The sequence below is a fragment of the Symsagittifera roscoffensis genome, chromosome 4, assembly GCF_963678635.1.
Source record: "Symsagittifera roscoffensis chromosome 4, txSymRosc1.1, whole genome shotgun sequence".
Taxonomy (NCBI): Eukaryota; Metazoa; Xenacoelomorpha; order Acoela; family Convolutidae; genus Symsagittifera; species Symsagittifera roscoffensis.
This window is the reverse complement of record NC_087065.1, coordinates 17,034,463-17,057,957: the sequence shown is the minus strand read 5'-3', so window position 1 is coordinate 17,057,957 and position 23,495 is coordinate 17,034,463. Positions and strand designations below refer to the sequence as shown.

The window sequence follows — 23,495 nt, the reverse complement described above, 5'->3', positions numbered from 1 at the left end:
TTAAAAAAAAAAAAAAAAAACTTGTAATTTTAGAAACTTAAAAGTTATCATCTTTTTAGAAATTAGATGTAGATTCACAAAAACTCCAACTTGATCTCAATGCATAAATTATAAATTGATAGACGAAACTTTTAAATGAAAAATAGATCCGCTAACCAAGATATCAACCTAAAAAGTCCAGCAGATGTGGAATTCAATTGAAAATAAACAATTTTTTAAACTAAAGAGAAAACAACCAGAAAAGCTGGTTGATTTTTTCCCCTCTTTAGTAGGTTATTAGAATACTTTATGAATAATGACGACATGACTGTAGAAAATTCGTTCAAAAATTCTAGGAAATCTGGAAAACTTTTGAGATTATTAATCAAAATTTTCGTGAAACAAGTGGACCAACGTGTTCCTTTTGTTGGACGAATTTGATATGGAAACTCGTGCATGGATTATGAGTTTGCCATCACCGAAGTCTTTGGAGTTTTTGCAAATTTTCATGGTTCCGCTGGATCTTTCAAATCTAGTAAGCATAAGGTTCCTGGTTACTGTTATGTTACGACTCCAATTCAAATTTTAACGCTCATGTCACTGGATTAATGTTTTGCCTATATGTTAAACCAAATCATTGAAAATTTCATTCGTCATTCGACTGTTAATCAACTTTTTTCACTTTAACCAAACAAAAAGTTTGTCATCATGAATTCGATTCTGATTGATATAGGATCTCTTGAAAATAATGTCGTTGATTTGTAATAGTTAACCTTTTCTCTTTCCTAAAATGTTTAAACCACGTTTTCAATCTGTTTGGTGTAAAAAACCTTGTCATGGAATTAGTTAGAGTGGCAGGAAACACAAATGTGCAAAAAAATTACAAATCAAGAAACATCAATGACTGAAGGTTTCGCAAAAAGATACGAAAAATGTGTAAAAAGATTTTGAAAACGAAACTTCTAAGCTTGGAGGGCTATAGATGTTCAAAAACTCAATGTCTTTTTCATTATTAAGTATATGATTAAAAAAACAGTATCCACTTCATTTGACATGCAAAAAGTTTTCAATGTTCCGAAAGAAAAGCATTTCATATGAAATATGGACTCAAATTTTTTAACAGCTTATAAAACAGTTAAGTTCATTTTGTGTTCAAAATTTAAAAAAAAATTTATCAAATTTGTTTTTTCTCTAATGTAAAGTTTTTGACTGATCATTGTTATAAAAGTTTAACTTATTAAATTTTGTTTTTAGTGAAGAACCTTGTCAAATAAAGTCAAAGAAGTTGTTTGAGTTTCATGCGAAAGATCTATCATGTTTCTAAACTTTTTGGAAATTTTCGTTTCTAGTTTGAGCAATTGTCCGAATAACTTTATATAGTACATGCTAAGAAACCACAAGGTCGGTAGCTAACATTCACCAATGCTACGATAAAGAAAAAATGTAGTAAAGAGAGACCTTTCGAAGGGAAAATGATGAAGCAAGTTAAAATTTTGTAGTAAAAATTGTTTATGGAAAGAAATGAATCAATTCCCGATTATAAGACACTTGCTTCCGCGAGTGTAGAGAGCAGAACGTAATTCACCTATGATTACCTTAACATTAACATAAATGCGTTTGATAAAATTTTTGTTTTTACTACAATTTTCTTTGGGAAAAATTTCAGCAAGATTCGCTTTAATGTTAATGTCATTAGAGGTCAAAGATTTACTTCATTACGGTCAATTCAGTTCTTTTTTTTCAAAATCCTTTCTCTAAGTTCTTTTTTTAAGGCTTTTTATTAACACCTTAAGCTTTCAATAGGTAAAGTTCTAAGGTAACTTGTCAGAATTGGTCTCGTCTCAAAAACTGTTTCTAGAGAAATGATTGTTTTGTCGGAAGCCAAAAGATGTATCCAGTAAAGAAAAAAGACTTCTTTGACGCCTTTCTATATGTGTTTAGAGCTTTATTCAGCCATCTCGCCAAAGAATTGCGACAAACAGAAACATCATAAGAAGGTCTGCACTAGATTGATCCCATATTAAACTTTTGAAAGACATAACTTCACACAAGGGCAAAAAAAACACATCCGATCAAAATTGTCACAAAAAAATAAAAGCTATTTGGAATCAGGCAACAGAAAACAAGACAACGAGAAAGTTTCTCTAATCTTCATAGCAATGAAGTGGAGATTTGGGAAGGATCAAATTATTTTTAGTATTGTTTTTTTTTGCAATTTAAGATAAATCTATACTGTCATCAGAGGCATGGCAAAAAAAAATCACGCAATGTCTGTATGACAGACAATTTTCACAATTTTTCATAATGCAATGAAATATTGCATGGTGAAAAAAAATTTTGCGAACACCCGCATTAACAGAAAAAGTTTTGAATCGAATAATTCCATCAGTTTGACAGTGATTCAGCATACATTGAATTTTTTATTCTAGTTTGGTTAAAACAAATATCGAGAAAAATGGTTTGAAATTGAATTGAATCGATTGATAGCATTGAAAAAATCTCCACCAAAATCAAACTATAGAGACGCAAAGTAGATGGGTTTGAATCAATTAGGAATCAATCCAAATCAATTTTTTCTTTCGGTTTGTGGCAAAATAAAAAAATTTTTGGTTAAACAAATAGATTTTTTCCACTTTTGAATTGTTGATAATTTCATTAGATTTAATAGTGCTCGGAATCCGTTTACTTTGACACTATTATATGTTTGGTCCATAATTTTTAAAGATTGATATGAATCTTTTTAGTCAGTGCAATCAAATTTGTTCTTTATGCCTTGCTTTCGAGATGTATTTAGACATGACCCAGATGCAAAGCTGTGCTTCGCAAACACTTAAGAGAAAATGACAAAAAACAACTCCAAAAACTGGCGAAGTAAAAAGTAGAAGAGGAAGTTTAAATGACGACATGACTGTAAAAAAAACGTTCAAAAATTATCTAAAACAATTATCAATTTTGTTTTTTTTATCTAATGTAAAAGTTTTGGCTGATCATTGTGATAAACTTTTAACTTAGTAAATTTTGTTTTTATTGCAGAACCTTGTCAAATAAAGTCAAAAAAGTTGTTTGAGTTTCATGCGAAAGATCTCTCATATTTCTAAATTTTTTGGAAATTTTTGTCTCTATTTTGAGCAATTGTCCGAAAAACTTTATCTAGTACATGCAAAGAAACCACAAGATCGTCAGCTAACATTCACCAATGCTATGATAAAGAAAAACTCTAGTGAAAAGAGACGTTTCGAAGGGAAAAAGATGAAGCAGGTTGAAATTTTGTAGTAAAAATTGTTTAGGGAAAGAAATGAATCAATTCCCGATTATAAGACACTTGCCTCCGCGAGTGTGGAGAGCAGAACGTAATTCACCTATGATTACCTTAATATTAACATAAATGCGTTTGATAAAACGTTCGTTTTAACTACAATGTTTTTTGGGAAAAATTTCAGCAAGATTTGCTTTGATGTTAATGTCATTAGATGTCAAAGACTACCTCTTTAAGGTCATTTTAGTTCTTTTTTTTGCAAAATCATTTGTCTAAGTTTTTTTCAATTAAGGCTTTTTTCAACGCCACTAGCTTTCAATAGGTAAAGTTCTAAGGTAACTTGTCAGATTTGGTCTCGTCTCAAAAACTGTTTCTAGAGAAATGATTGTTTTGTCGGAAGCCAAAAGATGTATCCAGTAAAGAAAAAAGACTTCTTTGACGCCTTTCGATATGTGTTTTCAGCTTTATTCAGCCATCCCGCTAAAGAATTACGACAAACAGAAACATCACAAGAAGGTCTGCACTAGATTGATCCCATATTAAATTTTGAAAGACATAGTTTCACACAAGGGCAAAAAAAACACATCCGATCAAAATCATCACAAAAAAATAAAAGCAATTTGGAATAATGCAACCGAAAACAAGACAACGAGAAGGTTTCTCTAATCTTCATAGCAATGAATTGGAGATTTGGAAAGGATCAAATTTGTTTTAATATTGTTTTTTTTTGCAATTTAAGATACATCTATAGCTCTGGAAATCCACTTCAAGAAATCAATCACCATATAACTCCAGTTATAGAAGTAGATCGCCCGAACAAAGAAATTCACGAAATTTCTCACAAAATAGATATAGTCGATCGAATAGCCAAAATAACCAAAATAGAAATAACTATTCACGATCGAATTCAAACACAACAGAATTTATTTCTGCATCCAGTTCCAACTTAAACCCAAGGAATAGACACTATTCCAACAATAGATCACAAAATTCATCATAAAACAGAAATAGAAACTATTCAAACAATAGGAATAGAAGTTATTCCAACAATCGAAATCAGAACTATCCAAACAACAGATCAAGGAATAACTCATATAATAGATAAAACTATCAAAGATCGAATGATAACTATCATAACAGATCACGAAATAAATCACAAAACCGAAACTCAAGCTATTACAATAGATACAGAAACTATTCTCAGTCATCCCATAGGAATAATAACCGTTATCCCGATTCTAAACCTTGATACAGAAGTAACACACCAAAGCATCAGAAACACATCAATCAAGTGCAAACAAATGAAGAAACAACTTCAGACCCCCCAGGTATCGATAACACAGAAAATAATTAATTACAATCAAATCACATTAATTGTGAATCAACAGATACTGAAAGTGATACAGATAATACCATCTCAGTAAATATGATAACAGTCGAAAACGACTATGAACCTATCATATATGAACAACCCTTTAGTTCACACCTATACGAAAATCAATTGGAACTTCTCCATAATTATTACACTAGACCCATTAATAATAATACACGAACTACACAAGAAGTAAACGAAATTAACACTGTAATTAAACCTGATAAAAAAAAAACGAAGTACAATGCTCAAACACAAAACATATTTATCAAAACACCTCAATTTAGTACACCTCAATTTAGTACCTCAAACACCATCTGTCAAAGCACCTCAATTTTGTCATGAGAACGGACAAATCAATTTTGCCAAGGAAAGAGCTTTCAACTGGGCCGCGGATTACAGAACCGAAGACGGATATCTTGACTCTTGCTTTAGAACAGAAAAAAAACAACCCAAAAAAGGATATGGTTCAGACCCGAATCCACTATTTCCAAGAAATCTGTTTCCTCGAAAAACCCAATTTCTTCCTACCGGGTTCCATCAACAGAGTGAACATTTTCAAATATTTTAAGCCCAAACATTAAGGAAAACTTTTACCATCCACTGCACGAAAAATATCTAATCTTCGGATTCTACCGTCAGACAAGCCAGCGGTACAAAGTTTTTCAAAAACTGGATAAAATGATTGGCAACAGTTTGTAAAAAACCACATACAATTTTCAAAGGCAGTTTTACCGAGTCTGATTTTATCATCGCATCTAGTTATGCGCCCTAAAATTGAAGAAAAGACAACTACAACCATAAATTAAAATATGCAAGATATCATCAAAGACCAGAATTTTCCGAAAAACATCAAGGACGGTCAAACGAAAAGGAATAAGAACTCGACAACAACCAAAAAAGAAAAACATTTCACCAGAATACTGAGCTTATAAGAAATTGTAAAAAAAATACATCAGGCATCAGTGACTGGAAATAGATGTTGGGCAGTATTGTTGCAATGAGATGGAGAGAGAAAGAGTACAACGCAAAACCAAAAAAATTGGAGAGTATCATTATTCCATTGGATAATGCAATTAATTTGGAAAAAGTAGAATTAGACAGAAATCAAGCAGGACCTTTAACTGCCCAATCAGCATCAACCCCTAAAGCCGCACCGATATGGATAATAATCGATTATATAGTCATTTTATAGTCAGTATCTATCAAATGACAAAAATCAATGATAATCCATCAAAAACAGATTATAATCCTAATATTTTAAAGTCAATATAATGCATTATAATTGACTATAATCAACTTTAATGGATTTTTTTGGAAGGTTAATTATAAAATTACCCGCCACTACCTGCCAGTTTACCTAAATCATCACTACCTGCCAGTTTACCAAAAGCGCCCTTCGCCCCCTCCCCATATGGTTGAACATGGGGGATTATTTATTAGTATAGTTTACCCCCACTCCATGTTTACCCCCCTCTTTAATTGGGTGGGAGGTAAAAAAAACTTGAGAGAAATGGCATACAGTTTGCAAATTTCTTGCAAAGTTTGCAAATTTTTGCAAAAATAATCGAACTTTGTTCAAAAAAATAAAGTTGATTATAATCAAAAAAATCCATTATTTTTAATTCAAAACTTATCGAATATAAGGGATTATCTTGTCAAAAATAATTAATTTCCTTGCCAAAAATAATAGATTATAATCGATTATAATAGATTATAATGGATTTTTTTTTCAAAAATAATCGATTATAATGGCAATATAATCAATTTCGTGGTCTGAGTTTTACATCTTTAATAATGGATTATTTTTGGCTCCGGAGTCCATTATAATCGATTAAAATCCACGGGATCATCTTAATGTTTAAAAAACTGGCATCCGGGCCAATTAGGCTATGACAAACATATTTGGTCTTCATACTTAACCTCTTAAAACTCACTGTTAGGCCATAAAATTGATGCTTATGTGAGGTAGGGGTAAAAGAAAAGGATATCAAACATGTTTGTCATGGCCTACTTCCGCATGTCAACTTATAAAAATTCGCAGGCAGGGGGAAAAGGGGCTCGTTTCCAGTTCCCTCCCCCCTTCAAATTCAAATTTGAAAAGCTTAATTAAACTTGTCATAATGCAATGAAATTTGGCGTGGTGAACAAATCGACAACTGTGCACAAATTTGTTCTTCATACATTATAGCGTAACATCACGCATTTAGCCGTAATAACACGTAAAACAAACATATAACTCGATATTTTGAAAGGGGGGAGCTGGAAAAGAGCCGGGCTCTTTTTCTTTTCCATCCCACCTTCAAATTTTTACATGTAAATTTGTTGACCACATTGTCCGATTGTTATGAAAATTTACAAGCAGACTAATAAGGCCACGCAAACATATTTGGTCTTCATACTGAACCTCGTAAAACCACTCGTTACACTAATATATTGAAGCTCGTGTGAGGTGGGGGGAAAAGGAAAAAGAGCCAAGAGCCGGAAAAGGAAACAGAGCCAAGCGGTTTCTTCGGTCATCGCCGAAATTAGTATGGAAAAAAAACTATTTTTGCAATAAATATTCTGTTTTCAAGAAAAATTCGGACAAATAAGTATTACAAAAAATTGAACAAAAGAAAAATGCCATTTAGTTTTAGGACACGCTTTTCATTCATCCATAAGATATTCACAAAACAAAACACATTCGTCGGCCATAAAATTGCAAACAAAAAAATCGGCAGATACAAACAAATTCATACCGTATATTACATACCAAAATGTTTAGCACACGTGCATGTTTAAGATTTCATTAGATCATATATATAATTCGATTGTTTTCATTTGTTTTCATTCAATAGAACTGAACAAGTTCAAGCCTTTTGATTTGGAGCTTTAAGCTGTTGATTAGTTACAGTTAAAGTTCAAGGCTTGAAAGATTGAAGTTTTCATTCAAATTTTCGGGCTTTTGTTAAATTCGGAAATTAAAATATTCAACAAAATTATCATATTATCTTCGTAATGTTTCCAGTCTGCACGGGTTGCGAAAAAGACGTTGGATCCCCTTTAGATAAAGATGCAGTACCTAGGAGCAAAACGCTCGAAAAAATCATCAACTTACCTTACAAAACTCAACAAGTGAAAAATGATATTTTACTTTTCCTACTTAGTTTGATTGCATTTCAAGTCGTGGAATTGTTTGTGATGTTTACAATCACTATGTCGAACGAAAGAATGAACTTAGATGCTCCTGTGTTATATGATAGCGTGTTATCTCGGGTACCGAGGCATAAACAGGCGGGGAAGTATTCAGAGATATTGCTGTTTACATACCAAATATGGTAAGTTGTTTGTCTTCGCCTGGAATATCTACAGGCAGAGTTTTCGGAGTTGGCACACATTAAACAAAAATTCGCAGAAATAACATGTATTTCAAAACTCTCTCCTCAATTTTTTTTTGAAAACTTTTCTTCATCTTAGTCTTATTTCTAAAGCCCCCACGTTTCAAATTCAATTTTGAAAAACAGTTCTATTGTTGTCACAATGCGATGACATGGTGAACAAACTAATAATTATTTCATTCTTATCATCGTAACATCATGTACCTAGCCATGATAACACGAAAAATATGAAAATAGAAAACTGAGGGGTGGTGGAAAAGAGCCGAAGTAACGTATCTTAACACGTGGTTTGTTTGCAGAACATCACTATTTAGGTTCATTTCATTCCTGGTGTTTCACAAACGACGCTTCGTCATCGCTAGAAGATGTCTCGCCATCCAATCAATTTGCTTTATATTTCGCATCATCTGTGTGTGGTCGAACGTGCTACCTCGATCCTTAGACACTATGGAATGCTCTCCTAAAGCTACTGGGACTACCGAAATCATACGCCGCATCTTGCTTCTCTGGAGCACAGCTGGACTCTCTATTTTTGGAGGCCATATGTGTGGAAACTATTTTTTCAGTGGTCATGCTTTGATGGCGACTATTATTCATAGACATTTGCGTCACTATATGCCTGATAATTGGTGGCTGCTTCATAAACTGAATACCTTAGTAGCTTTGTCAATTGCGACAATGATTCTATTTGCGCATAATCACTACACCCTAGATCTGATTGGCTCATTTATAGTGGGTGATTGGGTCTTTCAGCTTTACATGTTCTTAGCAGAAAACAAGGTAGGTTAACCCATTTTTCTTGGGCTCTTTTCCAGTTTCCCATCCCCCACGTAATCAAACTGAAATGTTTCATGGCAATTTAAAACAACAAATATTATTTTAAACAGGCATTTGTAAGACAAATTTTACAAAAAGTATAAAGAAAGGAATGGGAAAAAGCCAACTCTTGTTCCCAATTTTTGGCTCCATGTTATCAAAATGGACATTCGGACTAACTGAGCCAGGGCAAACATAGGCTCTTTTTCCTTTTTCACCCCACCTCAATCGAGCACCCTTTTTATGGTCTAACGAGTGGTTTTACAAGGTTTATTATGAATACCAAAAATATGTTTGTCATGATTTATTTAGTCTGCATCTCAATTTTCATAAAAATTGGACAATATGAACACTAATTTTACTAATGAAAATTTGCTGGTGGGGGAAAAGGAAAAAGAGCCCAAACATATTTAGTCTGCTTACTTAACTTTGTAAAACTACTCCTTTTCATCGTAAAATTTATGTTCGTGCAAGGTGGGGGTGAGAGCTGCTAATTTCGCGATTTGATTAAGTTTAATATGAAGAAAAAGATTTTATGAAAAACTGAAAGCATATTTCAAACTAGTAGGTCTCAGAGTATTTCAACTCAGGGGGTCCACATTGGTACTATTTTAGGCTCTTTTTCCTTTTCCCTCCCACCTCACACGAGCTTCAAAATATTAGTGTAACGAGTGGTTTTACGAGGTTGAGTATGAAGACCAAATATGTTTGTCGTGGCCTCATTAGTTTGTATGTAAATTTTTGGGCTCTTTTCCAGTTCCCCCCCCCCTTTCAAATTCAATTTTGAAAAGCTTATTTAACGTTGTCATAATGCAATGAAATTTGGCGTGGTGAACAAATCGACAACTGTGAACAGATTTGTTTTTCATACTTTACAGCGTAACATCACGCATTTAGCCGTAATAACACGTAAGACAAACATAAAACTCGATATTTTGAAAGGGGGGGGGGAACTGGAAAAGAGCCAATTTTTGTAACAATCGGACAATGTGGTCAACAAATTTGCATGTAAAAAATTGCAGTTGGGGGGGGGGGGGGGGGGGAGGAAAAAGAGCCCTATTTTAAAACTGTATGGGTCAAGAAATAGATTGCAATTCATATTATACAGATAATGCTGCAAAGACCTATTAACTGATTTGAACCAGTTTGAAATTGGTTTGGTTTGATGCAAAACTGTAGCCTGAAAAATCAATTTCAATCAATTCTAAGTCATTTTAAATCCATTTTTGGCAAATTTTAAAATCTTTTTTGTATGCGGATTTTAGTAAAACTAACATGGCAACAAGGCTCTTTTTCTTTTCCCCCTCACCTCACTTAAACGTGAATTTCATGTTCTAACGAGTGGTTTTACAAGGTTATTAATGAAGACAAAATATATTTGTCGTGGCCTTATTAGTCTGCTTTAAACTTTTCATGACAATCGGACAAAGTGAACAGTAACTTTAAATTTAAAAATTTGCAGGTGGGGAAAAAAGAAAAAGAGCCGACAACAATTATAATCGATTTTTATCTAATTTTTTTTTGCAAATTTTACTTTTTACAGAGCATAGACCAATTGTGGTTCTTTTCCATTTCCCCTTCTCATTTGAATTACAGTTCTGAAAAACTATTGCTACGTTGTTATAATGTAAAGAAATTTTGCATCGTGAACAACTTTACAATTGCGAATACTTTTGTTCTGTATACCTTACGTCGCATTGAGCCATAAAATCACGTAAAACAAATGAAAAATTGGAAAAATTAAAATGCGGCGGAGTGGAAGAGAGCCCAATCTGTATTCAGGTTTTCTCAACTATCAAGCAATACAGAAATTGGGATAAAAAAGTATAAGGTTAGCTTTTAAAAAGAGTTTTCGTTGTTGATGTTTGGCCTGAAAAGAAGCTATGAGAATAAAATACATAAGTTTTCAGCACTAAATTTGGACGGTTTTAATTTGATTTTTTCATTTTTATTTCTTTCTGCGCCCAGAACGTTGATCATGAAAATGGCATCAATACAGTTTTGTAAGATTCAAACAAAAACTTTATTAAACTAATTTTAACTCACTCGATTAAACTAATTTTGTTGAACAGTTTTGGATTTCACTGCAAATCTGTTTTTATTGCTTTGAAACATTTTATTGGCAATAAAATTAATTTTTTTCCTGCCACACAAATCCAAGTAGATGCATTCTAAATCTATTCACTGGTCTAAATGGGCTACAGTAAATTATTATTTTTAAAGACTAACCTTAGAAATTTTCTAAGGGCGCCTTTAACGCCAATAAAGAGTATTTTTAAGGGGGAGCGCGCGTCGAAAAAAAAGGTTTTTTGGTCAAAATTTCTCAAAAGAGCTCGCTCCCCACGAGAAAAACCTAGATCCGCGCCTGGTGTGATCAACTGCAAAAAATTTTACAGCCTTTTTTTGTCATTTTTTCAGTATCAACAATTTTTGGCTCTTGAATTCATTGAATCTTACCTCTGTCGTCGTTGTCTTTTTATCACAAAAATTGGCATGTATTTGCATTACACAATTAAAAACACAATTTGCTCTCATATAACACATTTGTAAAATTGATGATGACACTGTAGAGTTAATGTTTTATTAAAATTTAGGGCAAGTTATGGATAAACAATTACAGTTTTCAAACAACTGCAAGTTGTATTTTTAAGGGTTACGTTATTTTCTGAAATTTAGTGAAACTTCGGTGAATATGAAATTTACGTAATTTAATGAGGTCTAATTTGAATGTATTAGTTTTTCACCGTTTCAAGTTTCACAAAACTGTAAATATCAAATTCTAGCAAGAAAACCAGCTGTTATCATTTTAGTTAGTACAATTTTCCTAGAATCATTCAGGCTAAGAAACAAGAAGAAGGTTAAACTTTAATAGTTCTTTATGGAGTCGCACAAACATATCCGGACAAATTTGATAACAGCAGAGACAGACGGCGTGTATGAACAGAACTTTTTACATGAGATAGAACACCAGGATCGGACAAAACAATTTCTAAGAGTCAATAGTCGATGATCGCAGTGAAGACTGAGCTCTTTTCTAGTTTTCCCATTGATTTTTTCTGAAGATCATTAAAAGAAAATCTATTCAAAATTACTTTTCATATTCAAAACTGCATTAAACGTGTCAGCATGAACAGGTGAACAAGTTTTCACAACATTTATAACATGCAAAAATCCGCGTAAACAATTTTTGAGCAGCTCTTTTTTGCTATTTTACGAGGGGTTGGGAAACTAGAGAAGAGCCGCAGGTCGTTACATAAGTCGTGAAGATTTTTTTAATATATTTTTTGCAAAAAAAGTCAGAAAACTTGTTCATTGAATTTAAATATTTTGCGGTTTGACTACTGGTCTTATAGCTTTTCTCTACTTCTGCCACCTCCACCTTTCAGTTTCAATTTTGAAAGTCTACTAGACGTTGTCAAAATGCATTGAAGTTTTGCATGGTGATTAAACTAACAATTGTGAGCAGATTTAATCTTCATGCCTTACAACTTAGCATCACAGGGTTAGTCAGATATCATGTAAAACTTCTATAAAAATAGAAAAGATGAAAGTTGCGGGAAGTGGAAAAAAGCACTGATTTCTTTATAAAGTTAGCTCAGTTTCTCCGTTAAAAGAGAAGCAAACTACCCTATCAAACCGCAAAACTGTGAAGTATAAAAAAAACGGATCTAATTTTATTATCGAAAAAAAATTAGTTTTTCAAAACAAGTATTATAAAAATGTATGGGATTTATTTTTTTTGTGAGACGTTTTGAGAAATTTATCTTTTTTTTCTCAAAATTTTTCTCAAGAACATGATTGGTTTTCAAAAAAATAGTATCAGTAGAAAAACTTTAATTCTACAGCCTTCGCAAAACTCTGTGGGGGAATATTTGACACAAACTTCTGTGTGTTTTTCATTTCTCGCCCAAATATGAGCACCCAAAATCTCGCCCAAATTTTGGGCCAGTTAGCACCCAAAAATATTTTTACACAAGAAGTTATCGACCTCGGAAAAGTCAATTTTTTAACTTTCTTTTTTTTTTTTTTGAAAAGACAGTTTTTTTTGATATTTTTTGACTTTTCTCGAAAACTACCGTGCCAAATCTGACAATTTGAGCTCAGTGGATAAAAATGAGTTCAGAGAAGCTTCTTTAGATAAGCAAATGGCTACGCCTAAAGTTTCTGACACAAAAATAAGGCCCACGGATGAGTCGAATATTTGACTTTTTGTCCATGTGTTGAAACTTTTTGATAATTCTCAAAAACTACCCTACGAAATCTACGGTTTCAGGTTCACCAAAAAAAACAAGTTGTGAAACGCGCTCCTGCATGAGCGGCTAAGGCCAATGTTTTACACAAAAAAAATTTGGTCCCCAGAAAAGTCGAAACTTTTATTTTTTTGATAGTTTTTTGAAAACATTTGACTTTTATCGGAAACTAACCTTACAAATCTAATACTATAAATTCAATCAAAAAAACTGGTTTCAGGAAGCTCCCCTACATAAACGCTGCTTCCCAAATCTTCCTAAACAAAACGTTATGGCGCTAATTTTAGTGGACTTTTTTTGAAAGTTTTCGTTTTTCTATAAAACTGCTCTGCCAAACCTTCAATTTTCAATTCAATCGAAGAAAAACGTTGAGGGAAGCTCCCCTACATGAGCAGCTGTCTTTTATTTATAATCAAAAAAAAAAAATTTTCCTTTGGAAATGTCAAAATTAAAAAACCAATCAAGGGAAATTGGCGGCTCTTCAATTTTTGTTAGAAAACCTGTTATCTCATTGAAAAAATTCAAACTCTAGAGTTTTCACTGATTTTCCAATTTTGAAAAAATTTTCAATCCTTTCAGAAACTACCCTACCTGTTTTGAGAATTAAAATTTAATCGAGGAAACAGTGTAAGAGTATTTTCATGGCATAAATGGTTCCTTGCTTTCGTTCAAAAGAACAGCTTATGAGAAAAGTCCACTACCCAGCCAATATTCTAAATGAAATCAAATTAAATAATGGTAATAGATATCTCCCTTATATTAGCGACCTATCACTTATTTTTTAGTATAAAACAATCTCCCTTATATTAGCGACCTATCACTTATTTTTTAGTAGAAAACAACTAAAATTAAGTCTTAATTTAAATTTTTGAAATATTGAAAATTACGCGTTTCGTCCTGGATCAAAAACATTCTAAAAAATATCAAACAAGTACCTCCAGCTTTAGCTGGGCCCCTAGTTTTAGCTTTCAAATTTCACTGCGGAAAACAGAATTAACCTTTAGATCCAGTTTTCTCGAATCGAGTTAATTTCATCAATTTTGTTCTTGAAATTAAAGAGGTTCTAGGTGTATCACAGGCCATATATGTTTTTTGTTTTGAAATTCGAAAGTTGAAGCTTGTTCAAAAAAACTTTTCTGTTTACTTGCGTTATTGAATTTTTTGCAACTCTCTATTGGCTACATTTTCTTTTTCAGGATGTGAACTCGGCCGAGTGGTTTCCTGTATTCTGGCGACCAGCAGTCGAGTTCATTGAGTGGGAGAAAGAGCGAGTTGAGTACGCATTTGGGGGACTGAGAGAGTTATACCAGTTCACCCGCTTCGCATCAGTCGTATTTTTCAACCGATAGAGGGCGACAGGAATGAAAGAGAGAAATATTATGTTTTCTACTATAAAGGAATTGAAACGGAAATCAAAACTTGAATATAGTCATAATACGGACTATAAACTAAACTTAAAGCATATACTTGTCGCCAAATCATATATTTTAATTGCGTATTAAGTTAAATTCTACCCCTACCCACATAGAGCACCCTTTGTTACTATATCGCAATATTCTTTTTTGGTCAAAAAATTTTTTAAGAGAGGCTCGGTAACCAAAATTTAATCATTTTGAGGAGTTGGTTAAATGGGGTTCAAAAACGCAATTTCTTTGTCCAAACCATCAACAAATTGCTCTAAATACTTTTTTGCCGTTCTTTTAAATATCCAGCTAAAATCAAAAAAATTAGATTTGGTCTAAAATCAATGAAGGTGTCAAAATAAAGTTCAAAATTGTTTGGAAAATCCCCCGCACCCACTCCCGAGAAAAACTAGATCCGCGCCAACTGAAAAACGAATGAAAAAAAAAACATGCAGAAAAAATTTATTACATCAAAAATCTAAGAATCAGAGTCAAATTGTTTCTCTCGATTTCATTTTTCAAAAAATCTAATGAGTCTAATTAAATTTTACTAAAAAGATTTTTACATTACAAAAAGAAAATTAGCAGGAAATTTTATAGACCTAATTGGCTCTTTTTTCTTTCCCCTCACCGGCGATATTTATTAATATTTTTTTGGTCCGATTGAAAGAAAAATTGGCATGCGGACTGATTAGTTCATGATACACATCTTTAATCTTCATACTTGTTGTAAAACCCCTCGGTACACATAAACTGATGTTTTTATGAAATAGGGTGGGGAAGGACAAAGAGCTCCCTAACTTTTTTAGTCAACCAACCCCGCCAGAGGCCTAACTCGAAAGTTATTTATTTTAAAATTGAACTAAAGTTAAATTGCACATGACGAGCCCATTAATCTATGGCTATCTTGCAAGCGCTGACCTTGCAAATTGCAGGGCAGGTCCTTTTTGAGTCTGTTAATTAAGTATCTGAAATCTAAGTGATAAGTAGACATTTGTGAATTTTGCGCGATCAAGGAACACTGCTTGTATCAGGGCTCGTATCTGATACGAGCAGTGCCGTGAATGCGAAAAATCCGCAAATGGCTTCTAATCTTTTTGAAATAACGCTTGATGATGTCCGTGATTGATGATGTCCCTCACTGATACGAAAATTGATCGTAACAGGGATGCCCGTGCCAGGGCTGCTCGCATCAGGTTCGAAACACTGAATTTTCCGATTGCCATTAAACTGGTCTCTAATAACTTTTGGTTAATGAAATATTGACAAGCTATAAATTCACAAACAAGCTGATATTATGTGAAACAAGACTGCTCGTATCAGAGCGAAGCCCTGAATGTTCCGACTGGCTTTTAAGGTCTATTGAGCAGTAATAACATGAAACAAATTAAATGTAAAAAAAATGCAATGAAAATTTTTTTTAAATGAGGTTTTTGTGAAAATCATCCCCCACACGCCATGTAAAGTGATAGATTTCGCTCCCATTATCAAATCAATTTGGCAAAAAGTTTCCTTTAGCCAATTTGGAACGACTTCTAAGTCGGATTAAATCTTCGCCTACGCGTAAAGAGCGTGAAATATATCGCTGGTTAATTGTCCCAAATTGGCCAGAATGGCAATCTTTAAACCCTCATAACTTTGCGAAAAACTATCACAAGAATAGCCTTCGAATGAGACTTTAAAAATTCCGTCAAAAACGGCTAATTAAAAAATCTAAGTTTGTCTGAAGAAAAAAAAATCCACCCCTAGCACAAATTTTCCGTAACTTCGTTACAAAAAGCCGAACAATAATCTATGGAAGCGTATGGAACTGATAAGAACAAATAGCTTGCATCAATTCAATTTGCAACGAGGTTGCAGTGCGGGATAATTCTCCATGCGGAAATAAATTGCCTTAAACTTTAAGCCTGAAAGTATAAAATGAGCACACTAGATAGTCTCGTATTAGTTTTACTGAGTGGATTGCGCAACGGGCAGGGCCCTGGTAATCCCCTGAGCTGGCAAATACTCTTTGGAAATTGGTCTGAATAAATAACCATCCGAGAATCGATAAAACTATTTTTTTTTGATAGTCGCAACAATGAAGCATGACAATTGGTGTAATTAAAATTCATTAAACGCCAAGAACATCACTTTGTGTTTCGCATAGCGTGTGGCGGGGTGGAGTGAGTTTTTTTTAATTAACTTTATTTTCCTTTGCTTTTTGAAAATTTTGATGTTTTTAACTGATGTTTTCCAAACTTTTTTCTCATACCAATTGTTGAGTGAGGGTGGAGTTCAACCAATTTGACGAGTGTAAAAGGGAGATTCATTTCAATCTTGGCAATGAACGACAGGGACAAAGTGTTGCCGATACATACCTCCTTATTCATCGCACTACCCTTACAGAAATAAAATGAAAATACAGATATGCCCAGGGTTAATCCATTTGTTGTGAGGTTACATATCTGTCCTGAACTGCATCAGACATGTTCAGACCTGGAAGATACAAAAAAATAATGTTACAGAAATAAAAAAAAACATATGCTCAGGGTTAACCCATTTGGCTGTTTGTTCTGTCTGAGTTGGATCATCTTCTGGCTAAGTTTGATAGCTGGATCAAGGAAATGGGCCAGCACATTGACTGTGATGATATTGACTGCTTGCCCTTTTTTCTTGTTTCAATTCGACTGACACACACTTGGCTCTTTCACGCCCTTGAAACATTAAGAAAAATGAACTTATATAACAGAATAAAGTTGGCTGTCTTTACTTTTAATTTTCAGCTCCTTCAACGTTTTTTAGATTTTAGCTCAGAAAAATTTAACTATTCTGGGCTAAAAATTTATCGCCAACACTAGTTAAATCTACAAAAAAATTTGAATAACATGTTCGAGGAACTGAAAATAAATTATAACTTCCATTAAAATAATCGAAACCTAGAATAACGTCCACACTTTCTCCTGGTACCAGGGCAGCCCTGTTGAGTATAAAGGTAGAATGGGGTCTCCTCTGTTGCTCCTGCAGTGTCTGTCGCTTCTTCTTCTTCTTCTTCTTCTTCTTCTTCTTCAGAATGATCAGAGTCCTGATGTGCGTCTGGCGGACATCTTTTATCGAAGCCCTCGGTGGACCAGAAGGTCTTCTGTTGTCTGTTCCCCACATTGGAAAGCGTGAACATAAACTCAAACTTCCTGTTATTAAAAATTCTTTTTCCATTAAACTTAGTTAATTGTATAATTGACATTATGATACAGATGGAGCTATCTTTTAGCAAATTTTTTTTGAAAAATGTTTAAAATAAATCAATCTTCTCAGCAGACTTTAAGTATAATTTTTTTTTTGCTCAATATGTAGAATTGTTTCTGTTTTTTTCTAGGTTATGGATAGAAAACACTGCCCAAGAAAACAAAAAATAGTATTATTTTTTTCTATAGAGAACGGTTTAAAGGTGCGAATAAAGAGGCTTACGTTTAATAAATGTTTGCCGGTAGACGGTCAATTGCATTGGATCCAAAAAGTTAACTGTTTATTTTTTGTTCTCCGCTTAAAGAGACACCTGAAAACGGGCCGTGCGGGCTTAATGGGCTCAATATGTAGAATTGTTTCTGTTGTTTTCTAGGTTATGGGTAGAAAAGACTGCCCAAGAAAACAAAAAATAATATTATTTTTTTTATAGAGAACGGTTTAAAGGTGCGAATAAAGAGGCTTACGTTTAATAAATGTTTGCCGGTAGACGGTCAATTGCATTGGATCCAAGAAGTTAACTGTTTATTTTTTGTTCTCCGCTTAAAGAGACACCTGAAAACGGGCCGTGCGGGCTTAATGGTGTTCGAATGAGATTTTAAAAATTCCGTCAAAAACGGCTAATTACAAATTCAAAATTCGTCTGAAGAAAAAAAATCCACCCGAGCACAAACTTTCCGTTAACTTCGTTACAAAAGTCCAAACAATATTCTGTGGAAGCGTATGGAACTGATAAGAACAAATAGCTTGCGTCAATTCAATTTGCAACGAGGTTGTGGTGCGGGATAATTCTCCATGCGGGAATAAATTGCCTTAAACTTTAAGCCTGAAAGTATAAAATGAGCACACTAGATAGTCTCGTATTAGTTTTACTGAGTGGATTGCGCAACGGGCAGGGCCCTGGTAATCCCCTGAGCTGGCAAATACTCTTTGGAAATTGGTCTGAACAAATAACCATCCGAGAATCGATAAAGCTAACTTTTTTTGATAGTCGCAACAATGAATCATGACAATTGGTGTAATTAAAGTTCATTAAACGCCAAGAACACCACTTTGTGTTTCGCATAGCGTGTGGCGAGGTGGGGTGAGTTTTTTTTTAAAAATAACTTTATTTTCCTTTGTTTTTTTTTGAAAATTTGGATGTTTTCAACTGTTGTTTTCCAAACTCTTTTCTCTAACCAATTGTTGAGTGTTGGTAGAGTTCAACCAATTTGACGAGTTTTAAAGGGAGATTCATTTGAATCTTGGCAATGAGCGACAGGGAGAAAGTGTTGCCGTTACATACCTCCTCATTCATTGCACAATCCTTACAGAAATAAAATAAAAATACAGATATGCCCAGGCTTAATCCATTTGTTGTGAGATTACATATCTGTCCTGAACTGCATCAGACATGTTCAGACCTGGAAGATACAAAAAAATAATGTTACAGAAATAAAAAAAAAACATATGCTCAGGGTTAACCCATTTGGCTGTTTGTTCTGTCTGAGTTGGATCATCTTCTGGCTAAGTTTCATAGCTGGATCAAGGAAATGGGCCAGCACATTGACTGTGATGATATTGACTGCTTGCCCTTTTTTCTTGTTTCAATTCGACTGACACACACTTGGCTCTTTCACGCCCTTGAAACATTAAGAAAAATGAACTTATATAACAGAATAAAGTTGGCTGTCTTTACTTTTAATTTTCAGCTCCTTCAACGTTTTTTAGATTTTAGCTCAGAAAAATTTAACTATTCTGGGCTAAAAATTTATCGCCAACACTAGTTAAATCTACAAAAAAATTTGAATAACATGTTCGAGGAACTGAAAATAAATTATAACTTCCATTAAAATAATCGAAACCTAGAATAACATCCACACTTTCTCCTGGTACCAGGGCAGCCCTGTTGAGTATAAAGGTAGAATGGGGTCTCCTCTGTTGCTCCTGCAGTGTCTGTCGCTTCTTCTTCTTCTTCTTCAGGATGATCAGAGTCCTGATGTGCGTCTGGCGGACATCTTTTATCGAAGCCCTCGGTGGACCAGAAGGTCTTCTGTTGTCTGCTCCCCACATTGGAAAGCGTGAACATAAACTTAAACTTCCTGTTATTAAAATTCTTTTTCCATTAAACTTAGTTAATTGTCTAATTGACATTATGATACAGATGGAACTATCTTTTAGCAAAGTTTCTTTAAAAAATGTTTCAAATAAATCAATCTTCTCAGCAGACTTTAAGTATATTTTTTTTTTGCTCAATTTGTAGAATTGTTTCTGTTGGTTTCTAGGTTATGGGTAGAAAAAACTGCCCAGAAAACAAAAAATCATATTGTTTTTTTATAGAGAACGGTTTAAAGGTGCGAATAAAGGGGTTTACGTTTAATAAGTGTTTGCCGGTAGACGGTCAATTGCATTGGATCCAAGAAGTTAAGTGTTTATTTTTTGTTCTCCGCTTAAAGAGACACCTGAAAACGGGCCGTGCGGGCTTAATGGTGTTCGAATGAGATTTTAAAAATTACGTCAAAAACGGTCAATTACAATTTCAAAATTTGTCTGAAGAAAAAATCCACCACGAGCACAACTTTCCGTTAACTTCGTTACAAAAGTCCAAACAATATTCTATGGAAGCGTATAACACTGATAAGAACAAATAGCTTGCGTCAATTCAATTTGCAACGAGGTTGTAGTGCGGGATAATTCTCCATGCGGGAATAAATTGCTTTAAACTTTAAGCCTGAAAGTATAAAATGAGCACATTGGATAGTCTCGTATTAGGTTTGCTGAGTGGATTGCGCAACGGGCAGGGCCCTGGTAATCCCCTGAGCTGGCAAATACTCTTTGGAAATTGGTTTGAATAAATAACCATCCGAGAATCGATAAAGCTAACTTTTTTTGATAGTCGCAACAATGAATCTTGACAATTGGTGTAATGAAAATTCATTAAACGCCAAGAACATCACTTTGTGTTTCGCATAGCGTGTGGCGGCGTGGGGTGAGTTTTTTTTTCAAAATAACTTTTTTTTCCTTTGTTTTTTTGAAAATGTTGATATTTTTAACTGTTGTTTTCCAAACTTTTTTCTCTAACCAATTGTTGCGTGATGGTGGAGTTCAACCAATTTGACGAGTGTAAAAGGGAGATTCATTTGAATCTTGGCAATGAGCGACAGGGACAAAGTGTTGCCGTAACATACCTCCTCATTCATTGCACAATCCTTACAGAAATAAAATAAAAATACAGATATGCCCAGGCTTAATCCATTTGTTGTGAGATACATATCTGTCCTGAACTGCATCAGACATGTTCAGACCTGGAAGATACAAAAAAGTAATGTTACAGGAATAAAAAAAAATATATGCTCAGGGTTAACCCATTTGGCTGTTTGTTCTGTCTGAGTTGGATCAACTTCTGGCTAAGTTTGATAGCTGGATCAAGGAAATGGGCCAGCACATTGACTGTGATGATTTTGACTGCTTGCTTGTTTTCTTGTTTCAATTCGACTGACACCCACTTGGCTCTTTCACGCCCTTGAAAAACTTGAGAAAAATGAACTTATATAACAGAATAAAGTTGGCTGACTTTACTTTTAATTTTCAGCTCCTTCAACGTTTTTTAGATTTTAGCTCAGAAAAATTTAACTAGTCTGGGCTAAAAATTTGTCCCCAAGACTAGTTAAATCTAGAAATTAATTTGAATAACATGTTCGAGAAACTGAAAATCTTCTGTTGTCTGCTCCCTACTGACATAAGTGAGCCATGGAGGTATGCGACCACCCTGATTTCCACACTATCGAGGGAGTTTGTGCCCAACTCCGGCTCATAGTTTTACCCGGACGCACTGACACTTAACAGTCTAGCGGAGAAGTAGGCGGGCTCTAGACTCCCATTGGAGAGAGTCAGTCTCTTGTGGATGTTGTGCTGTAGTCTAGTTCGAATGAGGAGCAGTAAAACACTGGAAACTCTCCAAAACAATCAAAAGACGCTTGCTAAAAACACATCAATTCAAGCTGAGGCAACAATTCGATCAATTAGTTTTAAATAACAACTGGTTTTAAGTAGCTACTACAAAAAAGGCAAAAAAGAAATCAAAAATGCAAAAAAAGAACCAAAATGCAAAAAAGAAACCATCTGTCGAAAGACAACATCGTATTGAACTGATTTTAATTGACAAGGCTGCTTGTTTACCAGATAGCTCTGAATGTTCCCATTGCTCTTGAATGCCAATTTAAATGTTTTAAGGTTGAAAAATTGACGGAGTAATTGATTTCATTCTCAACACGCTAATATGAACAACAAAGGGATGTATTTAGCACCTGTCCTACTACTCAGACCAAATGGTTTGCCTCAATTAAAAATTGAACGCATTAATCCGCCGCTAACGCGTGTTAAAAAAACACAAAAGATCGCGCGTTATTTATCCCAAATTGGCCAATTTAGCAATTTTGAAGCTCACAAAACTTTACAAAAAAAGATGACAAGCTAATTTTTTATTTTGAGCTCCGGGTTTTATCAATTTTAGGATTTAAAAAAAATTCGTCAAAAGTGCTTTGTTATAAAGACGAAAGTTATTTGAATAAAAAAAATGGCTCAAGTATAAATTTTCCGTTTTTCTTTGTACTTTTCTCTGTAACCTGGGTTTAACGAATGAAATCAAAATTGCAAAGCCCATCGAGTTAAACAACCAGAATCACTCTGCACCGTTTATTTACTATGGCACACGCTGTTTTATGAAATTGCCCGATACGCGTTAGTCGTGTTTTCCTACCGACAGAGAACAACAAGTAAAATAATTTCGTCAAAAACGAAATTTAACCGACATCATAACTGGAGCTTAGTTAGATCATGGTCTCAACACAAAATTCAAAGCCTATATTTGATGCCAAAGCATATGCTGCCAAAATTTAATTGCAGATTTCCTGATGATTTTTTCTAAGGGCGCATTGAAAAAAAAATTGGTAACATTGCGAGGAAGCGCAAAAAAGTAATTTGATGGTTTACGTGCTCAAAAACGCCTTGGAAAAAAAGTTTTTGCATTTTTCTTTTCAACTTTATCTCCGATGCAAAGCAGCAAAAATAATTCTTAATATTGGTTTAAAAGGCCCTATTTTTTAAAGTTTTTTCACGTGTTATTATGTATAATTTCGTAATGTCCCGATGTAAATTATGAGGAACAAAGCTGTTAACAAAAATTATTTTGTTCAACATAGGATATTTTCTTGCATTTGTTAAATTGAGAGTAGTTTTCCAAGAATTAAGTTCAACCAAAAGGCTAAGCGGAGCTTCAATTTGTTGCGATAAAACGCAAGAGCAGCATAGCAAGCTAACAAATAATTATAAAAAGGGAATAACAAAATCGAAAAATGAAAATAGAGAAAAAAATCGTTTCGGAAAAAAGCCGAAATAAACAGCCAACATTATAAAAAGTCATTTTTTAGGCTTTTAACAGGGGTGACACCGAGGCACAAACAACTGGTAAGATGCCCATTAAGCCGAAAACAAAAACATGCCTAAAAAATTGTTGCCCAAAAAAAACTTTTGGAACAATTAATTTTTGATTCTTAGATATTCTGAAACACAAACTAAATTGATTTTTCTTCTTCAAGCGACACAAAATAAGGTAAATAAGCCAATCTAATATAAAATGAACCCTTAGGCGAAATAATTTTTTTACGGAAAAAAAGCGAAAAAGAAAACGAAATTAAACATACAATGTCAAGGCTTTTAATTTCACAAATTACAGGAGAAAATCAAAAAGACTTACATCTAAAAAAGTTGAGAGCAGAAGAAAAATCCCCAAATGTGGCAACTGAGCCGGCAAAAGTTAAGCAGCCAAATGAAAGTCCG

At 33.9% G+C, this 23,495-nt stretch overlaps 2 protein-coding genes across 3 annotated transcripts in view; one reads left to right on the top strand and one right to left on the bottom strand.

Annotated features, from left to right (window-relative positions):
- LOC134844626 (uridine-cytidine kinase-like 1) overlaps positions 1-23,495 on the bottom strand; it is a 345,869-nt gene that overhangs the window by 282,277 nt on the left and 40,097 nt on the right. The gene's annotated exons all lie outside the window — the stretch shown is intronic.
- Positions 7,298-14,985, top strand: LOC134844253 (phosphatidylcholine:ceramide cholinephosphotransferase 2-like). 2 transcript variants are annotated; one of them, XM_063860844.1, is made up of 3 exons: positions 7,298-7,927; positions 8,302-8,767; positions 14,250-14,985. In XM_063860844.1, exons 1-3 carry the CDS (start codon positions 7,608-7,610, stop codon positions 14,400-14,402), a joined length of 939 nt encoding a protein of 312 aa, XP_063716914.1. In that variant the 5' UTR covers positions 7,298-7,607; the 3' UTR covers positions 14,403-14,985. The 2 variants fall into 2 exon arrangements, with proteins under 2 accessions (XP_063716914.1, XP_063716915.1); XM_063860845.1 differs by having other exon boundaries at positions 8,287-8,767.